Source organism: Salvelinus fontinalis, chromosome 18 (genome assembly GCF_029448725.1).
Source record: "Salvelinus fontinalis isolate EN_2023a chromosome 18, ASM2944872v1, whole genome shotgun sequence".
NCBI lineage: Eukaryota > Metazoa > Chordata > Actinopteri > Salmoniformes > Salmonidae > Salvelinus > Salvelinus fontinalis.
The window spans coordinates 41,185,157-41,199,066 of NC_074682.1; the positions used below are offsets into that span (position 1 = coordinate 41,185,157).

Genomic DNA, 13,910 nt, shown 5'->3' on the forward strand with positions numbered 1-13,910 from the left:
ATCACACCCTGACCTAACCAAATAGAGAAATAAAAAGGCTCTCTAAGGTCAGGGCATGACACATACCCATAAAATCATGCAGCCACCACCATGCTTGAAAATATGAGGAGTGGTACTCAGTGATGTGTTGTGTTGGATTTGCCCCAAACATAACGCTTTGTATTCAGGACATAAAGTTCATATTTTTGCCACATTTTTCTTCAGTTTTGCTTGAGTAACTTATTCCAAACAGGATGAATATTTTGGAATATTTTTGTAACTGTTTTAAGACCCATAAAAGAATGCACAACTCGTCGGAACCTTGACACGAAGGAGCTATAGCAGCCGACAACCTTACAGAGATCCTCTTCTTTCATCAAAAAACAAGAAACTGATGTTGCAGTGGGCTAAGGAACGAAAACACTGGACACTGGAAAATTTGAAAAACATTTCCTGGTCTGATGAATCCCGGTTTCTGCTGTTTCACGCTGATGGGAGGACTATAGTATGGAGAAAACCACATGAGTACATGCATCCATCATGCCGCGTGCAGTGGTGTGAAGTACCTAAGTAAAAATAATTTTAAGTAAGTATCTGTACTTTTCTATTTATATTTTTTTACTCCACTACATTCCTAAAAAAAAAAGTTATTTTTACTCCTTACATTTTGAATGCTTAGCACACAGGTGTCAAACTCATTCCACGGAGGGCCGAGTGTCTGCGGGTTTTCGCTCCTCCCTTGTACTTGATTGATGAATTAACATCACTAATTAGTTAGGAACTCCCCACACCTGGTTGTCTAGGGCTTTATTGAAAGGAAAAACCAAAAACCTGCAGACACTAGGCCCTCCGTGGAATGAGTTTGACACCCCTGGCTTAGCAGGACAGGAAAATGGTCTAATTCACGTACTTATCAAGAGAACATCCCTGGTCATCCCTACTGCATCTGGTCTGGAGGACTCACTAAACACAAGTGCTTAATTTGTAAATGATGTCTGAGTGTTGAACTGTGACCCTGGCTATCCATACATTTTTAAAACAAGAAAATCGTGTCGTCGGGTTTGCTTAATATAAGCAAAGCAGACGACACGATGATTTATACTTGTACTTTTGATACTTAAGTACATTTAAAACCAAATACTTTTAGATTTTTACTCAAGTAGTTTTTTACTGGGTGACTTTTAATTTTACTTGAGTAATTTTCTTTTAAGGTATCTTTGCTTTTACTTAAGTATGAAAATTGGGTACTTTTCCCACCACTGGCTGTGTGTCAACATTGCAGGCTGGTGGTGGTGGTGGTGTGATGGTGTGGGGTGTGTTTTCATGGCCCACATTGGGCCCCTTGATAAATGTGGAGCAACATTTGAATGCCACAGGAACATGAACATCACTGAACATCATTGCCAGTCAGGTGCATCCTTTCACGGCAGCAGTGTACGTACAGTACCCTGCCGATGTACCCTGATTAGCTGTGTTTGTTTCAACTGAGCTATCATGTCAACACATTTAGACATTGATCAGCTTCCATACTCATTTGCATAGACTACCTAAATAATATTGAATAGTTGAAAGCAGTGGAGGCTGGTGGGAGGAGCTATAGGAGGAAATGCTCATTTTAATGGCTGGAATGGAATTAATGTAATGGAACTGTATCAAACATATGGAAACAACATGTTTGACTCTGTTCCATTAATTCCATTCCAGCTTTTACAATGAGCTTATCCTCCTATAGTTTATCCCACCACCCTCCTAATTGAAAGTAACTCCTCTAACTTTTCTTACACAAGCTGTATGTGAAAGTAAAAGTGAGGTTGGGTTTATGTAGACTACATTGACATCTGATTTGCCCAAAGGCACCCTAATTTAAACGTGAAGCTAGGTATACTATTATTTATCTATGGTTGAATGGATCTTTGGACGTTTAGAAGTAGTTTCCATTAACTCTATAAATAGGATGTCAAATTTATATTATCAATAATCAACTTTTACCTTTGGATAATATATTATATATATATATATTATATATATATATATATATATATATATATATATATATACACTGCTCAAAAAAATAAAGGGAACACTTAAACAACACAATGTAACTCCAAGTCAATCACACTTCTGTGAAATCAAACTGTCCACTTAGGAAGCAACGCTGATTGACAATACATTTCACATGCTGTTGTGCAAATGGAATAGACAAAAGGTGGAAATTAAAGGCAATTAGCAAGACACCCTCAATTAAGGAGTGATTCTGCAGGTGGTGACCACAGACCACTTCTCAGTTCCTATGCTTCCTGGCTGATGTTTTGGTCACTTTTGAATGCTGGCGGTGCTCTCACTCTAGTGGTAGCATGAGACGGAGTCTACAACCCACACTAGTGGCTCAGATAGTGCAGCTCATCCAGGATGGCACATCAATGCGAGCTGTGGCAAGAAGGTTTGCTGTGTCTGTCAGCGTAGTGTCCAGAGCATGGAGGCGCTACCAGGAGACAGGCCAGTACATCAGGAGACGTGGAGGAGGCCGTAGAAGGGCAACAACCCAGCAGCAGGACCGCTACCTCCGCCTTTGAGCAGGAGGAGCATTGCCAGAGCCTTGCAAAATGACCTCCAGCAGGCCACAAATGTGCATGTGTCAGCATATGGTCTCACAAGGGCTCTGAGGATCTCATCTCGGTACCTAATGGCAGTCAGGCTACCTCTGGCGAGCACATGGAGGGCACCTGCAGAATCACTCCTTTATTGAGGGCGTCTTGCTAATTGCCTTTAATTTCCACCTTTTGTCTATTCCATTTGCACAACAGCATGTGAAATTTATTGTCAATCAGTGTTGCTTCCTAAGTGGACAGTTTGATTTCACAGAAGTGTGATTGACTTGGAGTTACATTGTGTTGTTTAAGTGTTCCCTTTATTTTTTTGAGCAGTGTATATATATATATATTTATATATATATATATATATATATACAGTACACACAGTGCCTTCAGAAAGTATTCACACCCCTTTACTTTTTACACATTTCGTTGTGTTACAGCCTGAATTTAAAAACAAATAAATTGAGATTCAGTGTCAACTGGCCTACACACAATACCCCATAATGTCAAAGTGGAATTATGTTTTTAGAAATGTGTACAAATTATAAAAAAATTAAAAGCTGAAATGTCTTGAGTCAATAAGTATTCAACCCCTTTGTTTTTGCAAGTCTAAATAAGTTCAGGAGTAAAAATGTGCATAACAAGTCACATACAAGTTGCATGGACTCACTCTGTGTGCAATAATAGTATTTAACATGATTTTTGAATAACTACCTCATCTCTGTACCCCACACATACAATTATCTGTAAGGTCCCTCAGTCGAGCAGTGAATTTCAAACACAGATTTTCTCTAACCACAAAGACCAGGGGTGTTTTCCAATGCCTCGCATAGAAGGACACATATTGGTAGATGGTTAAAAAATAAAAAAGCAGACATTGAATATTCCTATGAGCATGGTGAAATGATTAATTGCACTTTGGATGGTGTATCAGTACACCCAGTCACTACAAAGATACAGATGTGCATCCTAACTCAGTTGCCGGAGAGGAAGGAAACCGCTCAGGGATTTCACCATTAGGCCAATGGTGACATTAAGGCACCAATGTTGTACTGGACTGTCATTCAGTCTGTTGCACTGCACAGTTTGTGTCAGCCTACTTCTTCCTCTTTCATAAATGACCCGTTTTTGACCACTGGCCTGCCGTTGGCTGGATGTCCTTTGGGTGGTACACCATTCTTGATACACATGGGAAACTGTTGAGCGTTAAAAAAAAACAGCAGAGTTGCAGTTCTTGACACACTCAAACCGGTGTGCCTAGCACCTACTACCATACCCTGTTCAAAGGCACTTAAATATTTTGTCTTGCCCATTCACCCTCTGAATGGCACATATACACAATCCATGTCTCAATTGTCTCAAGGCTTTAACATCCTTCTTTAACCAGTCTCCTCCCCTTCATCTACACTGATTGAAGGTGACATCAATAACTGGTCATAGCTTTCACCTGGATTCACCTGGTCAGTGTATGTCATGGAAAGAGCAGGTGTTCCTGGTGTTTTGTACACTCAGGATGAATATAGGATGAAAAATATATCAGCAGGACGCAATTTCAACATATACATAGTTCTGATGATTATTGGATTGATGTAACAACCTGTTAGTCAGGTTAAGTCATTGCATTTAAGTTGAAGTTTTACCCTAATTTCAATGTTTACAACGCGGATTGAAATTAGATGAAAACAGTACTGGTTGATGACTTTTTGCAAATCCAAATGTGTATTCCACATAGATTCCACATCACAATAGGTTGACTAATGACGTTGAAACAATTCAACCAGTGTGTGCCCAGTGGGTTTATTCTTCCGGGGGATTGCAACATTCATCAGGCTATCTGATTCAAACCATTAGTCATGGCATTAGCTAGTTAGTTAACAATTAGGAAAAATAGATAACTTTATGACTATTATTGGAGATGTATAGTTATGCATGCATTTAGAATATTTAAATAATTTTATTGCTAGCTGCTTTAATGTTTTAATCACGTATTATAAAAGTCAATTTTACAATCATGGATCAGAGATAGAACATTTGAAAAAGTCAGACAGATCAACATCAGAGTGGTATTTCTGGTCATCTGTTGTTCTTAATCACTGCAGGTGGAAAGAAGTTTTCATATTCTGATGGAACAGCAGATGAGGTGTCCACTAACCATGGCCTGCTATCAACACAGGAGGATTGTGAGTTCCACATTTATCAAAGACATACATTTATGATTCAATTGATAGTAGTTTGATATGAGGGTAACCATACACTTTCAATACAGTACACTCTCAAGTTAATTCTCAATGAAGATCTTTATTCCAACAAACTCACTCTAACTTCCCAAACCACTGTTGTCCATGGTATGTTGTTGATAGGCTCAGTGTAGTCTTGGAGAACCTATTCTGTGATTGCTGCTTACCAAGCTTTTTTGATTGTATGAAGGCACATGCTGTGACGGTGGTTGGTTTTATATTTAGTTTAGAGTCGAGAGTGGTGTGTGTTGCATGTGTGTATATGTATTTGCTTGTATGAGTACTATCACTGCTCTGTGTGTGTTTTTGGTTTTACCATCCTTGTAGGGACCAAACAAGGAACATTGCTTTAGGGATTAGGGCTCGCACACATCGCACCGAATGTGGATCCAGTGTTCATCTCCCTATCATTCAGCGCACTGTGTTTTCATTAGATTCTACTTGTAAAATTGGTGCTCACTCGGTTTTGCAAGTTATGTTCAGAGGTGCTAACGCTATTGTGTGTCTGAGCCCTTAAGGTTAGGAGTTAGGGTTAGGGGTTTGGGATTAGGGTTAAGGTTAGAGTTAGGGTTAGGGGATAGGGAAAATAGGATTTTGAAATTAAATCAATTGCTTGGTCCCCACAAGGATAGTAAAAAAAACATGTTTTTGTATGTGTGTGTGTGCGCGTGCATACAAGTGTATGTGTGTGTGTGGTGTGTGAATGCACAAGTGGGCGTGAGAAGTTGTGTGTGTTCACACGCTCTCATCAGTGGTGGAAAATAGAAAATGACACAAGTAAAATTGAAAGTCACCCAGGTTTAAAATATACTTAAGTATCAAAAGTAAATGTAATTGCTAAAATATACTTTCAAAAGCAAAAGTAAAAGTATAAATAATTTCAAATGCCTTATATTAATTTTTGTAAAGCCAGGGGCAGACTCCAAAATTCAGACATCATTTACAAACGAAGCATGTGTGTTTAGTGAGTCTTCCAAATCAGAGGTGGTAGGGATGACCAGGGATGTTTGGTTGATAAGTGTGTGAATTTGACTATTTTCCTGACCTCAAAATGTAACAAGTACCTGAGCGCCAAGTCTAGGTCTAAAGGGCTCCTTAATAGCTTCGGCCCCAAGCCGTAAGACTGCTGAACAATTAATCAAATGGCATCCGGACTATTTGCATTGACCCCCCACCCCCAACCCTTTTGTTTTTACACTGCTGTTACTCGCTGTTTATTATCTATGCATAGTCACTTTACCCCTACCTACATGTACGAATTACCTCGACTAACCTGTACCCCAGCACATTGACTCGGTACCGGTACCCCCTGTATATAGCCTCATTGTTATTTTATTGTGTTACTTTTTAAATTTTTTACTTTAGTTTATTTAGTAAATACTCTATTTTCTTTAAACTGCATTGATGGTTAAGCACTTGTGTCACGATCGTCAAAGGGACTGAGAGAGGCCCAAGGCGCAGCGCGTGGAAAGTACATCTTCTCTTTATTAGAAGAATGACAAAACGAAACAAAAACAACAGACGAACGTGAAGCTATAAATGACTAAGTGCAAAAAACATGCAACATAGACACATACATAGACAATTCCCCACAAACAGCTAAAGCCTATGGTTGCCTTAAATATGGCTCCCAATCAGAGACAACAATAACCAGCTGTCTCTAATTGAGACCCAATTCAGGCAACCATAGACTTTCCTAGAACCTACACTCAACCATAGACACAGCTAGACACATTCACTCAACACAAACCCATACACTACACCCAACACCCCCTTTACCATATAACCACCCAAAACCGACAAAACACAAACATTCCCCATGTCACACCCTGACCTAACTAAAATAATAAAGAAAACAAAGAATACTAAGGCCAGGGCGTGACAAACCCCCCCCCCCTTAAGGTGCGAACTCCGGGCGCACCAGCACATAGTCTAGGGGAGGGTCTGGGTGGGCGTCCGTCCACGGCGGCGGCTCCGGCACTGGTCGTGGTCCCCACCCCACCATAGTCACTACCCGCTTTCGTAGCCTTCTCCAAATGGCCACCCTCCACCTTAACCCCACTGGATTAAGGGGCAGCACCGGACTAAGGGGCAGCACCGGACTAAGGGGCAGCACCGGACTAAGGGGCAGCACCGGACTAAGGGGCAGCACCGGACTAAGGGGCAGCACCGGACTAAGGGGCAGCACCGGACTAAGGGGCAGCACCGGACTAAGGGGCAGCACCGGGATAAGGGGCAGCACCGGGATAAGGGGCAGCACCGGGATAAGGGGCAGCACCAGGATAAGGGGCAGCACCAGGATAAGGGGCAGCACCAGGATAAGGGGCAGCTCCGGACTGAGGGACGGATCCTGGCTGGATGACGGCTCTGGCGGATCCTGGCTGGACGGCTCTGGCGGATCCTGGCTGGACGGCTCCTGGTTGGCTGACGGATCTGGCTGCTCATGGTTGGCTGACGGATCTGGCTGCTCATGGCTGGCTGACGGATCTGGACGCTCATGGCTGGCTGACGGATCTGGACGCTCATGGCTGGCTGGCGGCTCTGGACGCTCATGGCTGGCTGGCGGCTCTGGACGCTCATGGCTGGCTGGCGGCTCTGGCAGATCCTGTCTGGTTGGCGGCTCTGGCAGATCCTGTCTGGTTGGCGGCTCTGGCAGATCCTGTCTGGTTGGCGGCTCTGGCAGATCCTGTCTGGTTGGCGGCTCTGGCAGATCCTGTCTGGTTGGCGGCTCTGGCAGATCCTGACTGACGAATGGCTCTAGCGGCTCCTGACTGACTAACGGCTCTGACGGCTCGGGACAGATGGGCGGCTCAGACGGCGCTGGGGAGACGGATGGCTCAGACGGCGCTGGGGAGACGGATGGCTCAGATGGCGCTGGGGAGACGGATGGCTCAGATGGCGCTGGGGAGACGGATGGCTCAGATGGCGCTGGGGAGACGGATGGCTCAGATAGCGCTGGGCAGACGGATGGCTCTGGCCGGAATAGGCGCACTGTAGGCCTGGTGCGTGGTGCTGGAACTGGAGGCACCGGGCTAAGGACACGCACCTTCAGGCTAGTGCGGGGAGAAGGAACAGGGCATACTGGACCCTGGGGACGCACATTAGGCCTAGTGCGTGGTGCCGGAACTGGTGGTACCGGGCTGGGGACAAGCATCTCAGGGCTAATGCGGGGAGTAGCAACAGGACGCACAGGACTCTGGAGACGCACAGGAGGCTTGGTGCGTGGTGCCGGAATTGGTGGTACCGGGCTGGAGACACGCACCATAGGATGAGTGCGTGGAGGAGGAACAGGGCTCTGGAGACACACTGGAAGCCTGGTGCGTGGTGTAGGCACTGGTGGAACTGGACTGGGGCGGGGAGGTGGCGCCGGAAATACCGGACCGTGCAGGCGTACTGGATCCCTTGAGCACCGAGCCTGCCCAACCTTACCTGGTTGAATGCTCCCCGTTGCCCTACCCGTGCGGGGAGGTGGAATAACCCGCACCGGGCTATGTAGGCGAACCGGGGACACCATGCGTAAGGCTGGTGCCATGTATGCCGGCTCGAGGAGACGCACTGGAGACCAGACGCGTTGAGCCGGCTTCATGACACCTGGCTCAATGCCCAATCTAGCCCTACCAGTGCGGGGAGGTAGAATAACCCGCACCGGGCTATGAACACGTACAGGAGACACCGTGCGCTCTACTGCGTAACACGGTGTTCGCCCGTACTCCCGCTCTCCACGGTTAGCCTGGGAAGTGGGCGCAGGTCTCCTACCTGCCCTCGGCCCACTACCTCTAAGCCCCCCCCCCAAGAATTTTTTTGGGTATCCCTCCTCACACTGCGCCAGAGAATCCCAGGCTGGCTCCGGCACTCGCCCTGGGTCGATCGCCCACCTGTCGATCTCCTCCCACGTAGTGTAGTCCAGATTATGCTCCCATTTCCATTCCTCCTTGCGCTGCTCCTGTTGCCGCTTTTCGAGCTGCTTGATCCCGCATTGGTGGGGAATTCTGTCACGATCGTCAAAGGGACTGAGAGAGGACCAAGGCGCAGCGCGTGGAAAGTACATCTTCTCTTTATTAGAAGAATGACAAAACGAAACAAAAACAACAGACGAACGTGAAGCTATAAATGACTAAGTGCAAAAAACATGCAACATAGACACTTACATAGACAATTCCCCACAAACAGCTAAAGCCTATGGTTGCCTTAAATATGGCTCCCAATCAGAGACAACAATAACCAGCTGTCTCTAATTGAGACCCAATTCAGGCAACCATAGACTTTCCTAGAACCTACACTCAACCATAGACACAGCTAGACACATTCACTCAACACAAACCCATACACTACACCCAACACCCCCTTTACCATATAACCACCCAAAACCGACAAAACACAAACATTCCCCATGTCACACCCTGACCTAACTAAAATAATAAAGAAAACAAAGAATACTAAGGCCAGGGCGTGACAACTTGTAAATTAGCATTTCACGGTAAGGTCTACACCTGTTGTATTCGGCACATGTGACAAATAAAATGTGATTTTAAGTACTTTTGGGTGTCAGGGAAAATGTATGGAGTAAAAGTATAATATTTTCTTAAGGGATGTAGTGAAGTAAAAGGTGTCAAAAATAGAAATAGTCAAGTACAGAAACCCCCAAAACGCCGTAAGTATTTTTACTTAAGTACTTTACACCACTGGCTCTCATCACGCGCGTGCCTCAGATTCCTGTCAAGCAGAGGGGGGGTTAAACTGCGTGCTCCCTGTCCCATTCAGTCACTTTCCTAGTCAGGCAGGCAGAGAGAGTGAGAGGAGAGAAAGAGGTGAGAGGAGAGAGACACTCTACTGCAATAAACCACACACTATAGCGGCAGGGCTAGGCTAATCCTTCTCTGCCATCTTGTCTTTCTTTCCCTTCTCCATTCACAGGCAGATCCAGGACCATGGCACACCATGAAGCACCCCATAAAGACCCCAGAAAGATGGGCATCGGCCGCTCCATCGCCGTGCTGACCTCCGGAGGCGATGCCCAGGGTGAGTGGGACGGTCGAGGGCAGGGGGGTTCCAGGGGACTGGTAGGGGGAAGCTACAGCTACAGCTCCAAGGGCACGGGAAATATGAGGGAGGACAGACAGCCCAGAGGCTTGTTGTTAATCTGCAGGTGGCTGAGTCGGGCCAGAGTAATATCAGTCTTTGGGAACAGTTCTCATTTGCATGTGGCAGCAGCAAACTGTGAGACGTTTTACTTCAAGTCAACAATTCCCATAATTCACGCTCAGAGCTCTCAGTGGCTCTCATGGAATTTGGAGTAGGAAAACAATAGAGTTTAGGGAGTTAAATTAAGAAGTGATTTGTAAATATAAATTGTGTTGTTCAAAGTCATGGCTGTACTTCAGGGTGATGCATAGACTGACTATACTACAGAAATGCATAGATTTTTTTCCAAACTGAAATTTGTCACAGCACATATGTACTGTATCAACTAATAGAAAGCATGCCTCTTATTCTTGTGGTTTGAAGTCCAACTGTTGACAGGGTGGTTCAGTCACAGTTACAGTCACACAGTTTGCCACACCCACTACCAAATAATCTGTAATGATTGTAGAATGAGGAGTTCTGATATTAAAATGATATGTTGTCACACTGTTGAACATATGAGATGTATTACATGTATTAAATGGCACGTAAAGACCCCTCCTCTCGGTTGTCACCAAGATATCTTATCACATGGAAAGGGCAACGTGAAATTTTCCATCCAAGGTTTCCAGGGTCACCGGAGCATTCGCACTCGTTCACTACTCCCCACAAATTAAAAATCATTGGATTGGTGTAGGCATGGCTAGAGGGACTTTCCATAAACCAGTCATTTTGTTTTAAATCAATCAATGGAAGAGAACTAGTACACACATCAGGAGAAAGGAAAGATTATTAGGACATCCCGAAGCCTTCCCCCTGACCTTTAGCTGGATGATCAATACCTCCCCTTGGAACTTTGCTGCTGACCACATATGACCATATGTCAGGGAGCTGTCTGTCTGTCTGAACTTTACATCGTTATGGCGCTGGGTGGCTCGTGTCGGCTTGACGTTAATCCAAGGTTCTCTCTCTCTCTGTTTTCTATTCTATTTCTATACACCCTGGCTGCTCTGTTCTTTAAATATTCACCCGTATCTTTATCTTTCCTCCATTTCCCTCTTTCCCTCGCAATCTCTCAGTGTCTGGAGGGGGGTAATTTTAGAGTGGTGACCTTTCTGTCATATGACATGGAGAGGTGGAGGAGGAGGAATAGTGAAGTGTGCCACCCTATCCCTCCTCTATCCTCTCCCTCTTCCACCTATCTTTTTACTCCATGCATGTTGAAAGGGGAGACACTCTTGCCACCTCAACAGACACACTATCCACATGTGTTGCCCTTTAGACTGGAGCTGGTGTATTGAGACAATGAGCTGGTAAAATGCACCTCTTTCCCCTGTCTGCCCTGTCTGCCCTGTCTCTCCTGTCTGCCTTACTCTCCCTGTCTGCCTTGTCTGCCCTGCCAGTTCAGTGACACAGAGACATAGGCAGTTACATTCCAACTACATGCCCAGGAGAGCTTAAAAGTGCATTGTCATTCCAATTATGTGAATGTGACAGGAGAGCTCTTCAGTGTTCCACTATGCTATGGTTCCTCTCAGCCATACATGACGAAAAGGGGCCCAAGTTATTCCTGACCATGTGAACTCACAGTCAAGCCCTACACGGGCATGCATTTTAAGCCTGAACCCTACCCTCTGGACCCTAGTACACGATTATCATCATGATCGGGTGATAATCGTGTACATGTACATGCTTATTTGATGTTCAGTAAAATCACAAAAATTAGACGAGTCTGTTAAGAATGAAATGATAGAGTAAAGAGATACCAGCTGTTGTGAGGGTTTAACCTTGTCTGGGGTCCTGAACTGTTATTTAGCCCATTTAGCTTCCATATAAACCAGTCACTCTGGTACTAATGTGGCTGGCCCCTGGTGTTTCCTATAGACACTGAACAAAAATATAAACACAACATGTAAAGTGTTGGTCCTATGTTTCATGAGCTGAAATAAAAAATCCCAGAAATTGTCTCTACGCACAAAAATAGTATTTCTCTCAAATGTTGTGCACAAATTTGTTTACATCCCTGTTAGTGAGCATTTCTCCTTTGCAAAGATAATCCATCCATCTGACAGGTGTGGCACATCAAGAAGGTGATTAACATCATGATCATTACACAGGTGCATCTTGTGCTGGGGACAATGAAAGGCCACTCTAAAATGTGCAGTTTAGTCACACAACACAATGCCGCAGATCTCTTGAGGGAGCAAGCAATTGGCATGCTGACTGCAGGAATGTCCACCAGAGCTGTTGCCAAAGAACTCAATGTTCATTTCTCTACCATAAGCTGTTTTAGAGAATTTGGTAGTACGTCGAACCGGCCTCACAACCGCAGACCACGTGTATGGCGTTGTGAGGGCGATGATTTTCTGATGTCAACGTTGTGAACTGAGTGCCCCATGTTGGCGTTGGGGTTACAGTATGGTATGGACAGGCATTAGCCAGGGACAACGAATACAATTACATTTTATCAATGGCAATTTCAAAGCACAGAGATACTGTACCATGACAAGATGCTGAGGCCCAAGGATCTGTAAACAATTCCTGGAAGCTGAAAATGTCCCAATTCTTCCATGGCCCGCATACTCACCAGACATGTCAGCCATTGAACATGTTTGGGATGCTCTGGATTTACCTATACAACAGTGTATTCCAGTTCCCGCCAATATCCAGCAACATCGCACAGCCATTGAAGAGGAAAGGGACAACATTCCACAGGCCACAATCAACAGCCTGATCAATTATATGCGAAGCAGACGTGTCGCGCTGCATGAGGCAAATGGTGGTCACACCAGATACTGACTGGTTTTCTGATTCATGCCCCTACCTTTATTTTAAGGTAACTTTGACCAACAGATGCATATCTGTATTCCCAGTCATGTGAAATCCATAGATTAGAATTTATTTCAATTGACCAATTTTCTGTAACTCAGTAAAATCTTTGAAATTGTTCCATGTTGCGTTTATATTTTTGTTCAGTATAATTAGGCATATGTCAAATTTGTAGCACACAGCATGAAAGCTTAATCACACTATGTTGTGCGTCATAGTTCAAAACCACCTGTGCAGTTGGGACTGTGTCAGTGATGTTTAAACAACCATTCTGTGCTACAGGTATGAATGCTGCTGTGAGGGCCACAGTCAGAATGGGCATCTACACTGGGGCCAAGGTCTACTTCGTTCATGAAGTTAGTACCTAACTTGTATCCACCCCATCTCATCTACTATTTCATGTTACCCATACTCTATAACTGTTAAAGGTCCAATGCAGCCATTTTTATCTCAATATCAAATAATTTCTGCGTATCAATTAAGTACCTCACTGTGACTGTTTTCAATTAAAATTGGGAAATAAACAAAAATTACTTTTTAGCAAAGAGCAATTTCTCAAGCAAGAATTTTGCTGGGACTGTCTGGGAGTGGTGTCTTCACTATTATTCTACAATGTAGAAAAATAGTAAAAATAAAGAAAGTCCCTTGAATGAGTAGGTGTGTCCAAACCTTTGACTGGTACTGTATATAAAACACTGGAAATTTCACGTTTTTGACTGCACTGGGCCTTTAAATAATACAGATTACAATGGGGGTACTTCAAACTGAGCCTCAAACTCCACAGCACTGCAGGATTTACTACTCCATGGTACTTAATTGACTGATTAATGTTATTGCCCATAGATTTCACCTACCTGGTGTCTCAAGTTTGAATCAATCCCTGATTAGAGGGAATAGGATGTAAACCAGCAGCGCTAAGGCCCCCAAAAACTGGATTTGAGAAAGGGCGATGTTACTTTGAATTTTCCATGCCTGTTACCTTAACGTAAAGGTCTGTCAGATAAGCCACCTCAGTTACCCTGGGTTTCACCTTAGATACTCCCACGACTGTGAGTGACAAGTTTGTGTCTTCGTCTCCAGGGTTACCAGGGTCTGGTGGATGGAGGTGACAACATCAAACTTGCCACCTGGGAGAGTGTGTCTATGATGC

The 13,910-nt window shown here is 44.4% G+C and overlaps 1 protein-coding gene across 2 annotated transcripts in view; it reads left to right on the forward strand.

The window, feature by feature from the left end:
* The first annotated feature begins 9,550 nt into the window (after positions 1-9,550).
* The window catches only part of LOC129815531 (ATP-dependent 6-phosphofructokinase, muscle type-like), a 24,546-nt gene continuing 20,186 nt past the window's right edge, over positions 9,551-13,910 (forward strand). The window contains exons 1-4 of one of the 2 annotated variants that reach the window (XM_055869437.1): positions 9,551-9,618; positions 9,725-9,829; positions 13,043-13,116; positions 13,841-13,910. The exon at positions 13,841-13,910 is cut by the window's right edge and continues 8 nt beyond it. In XM_055869437.1, coding sequence (XP_055725412.1) covers positions 9,739-9,829; positions 13,043-13,116; positions 13,841-13,910 — 235 coding nt within the window. In that variant the 5' untranslated portion in view covers positions 9,551-9,618; positions 9,725-9,738. Of the gene's footprint in view, positions 9,619-9,724; positions 9,830-13,042; positions 13,117-13,840 lie in introns of those variants that run through there. The other variant, XM_055869438.1, reaches the window with a different exon arrangement.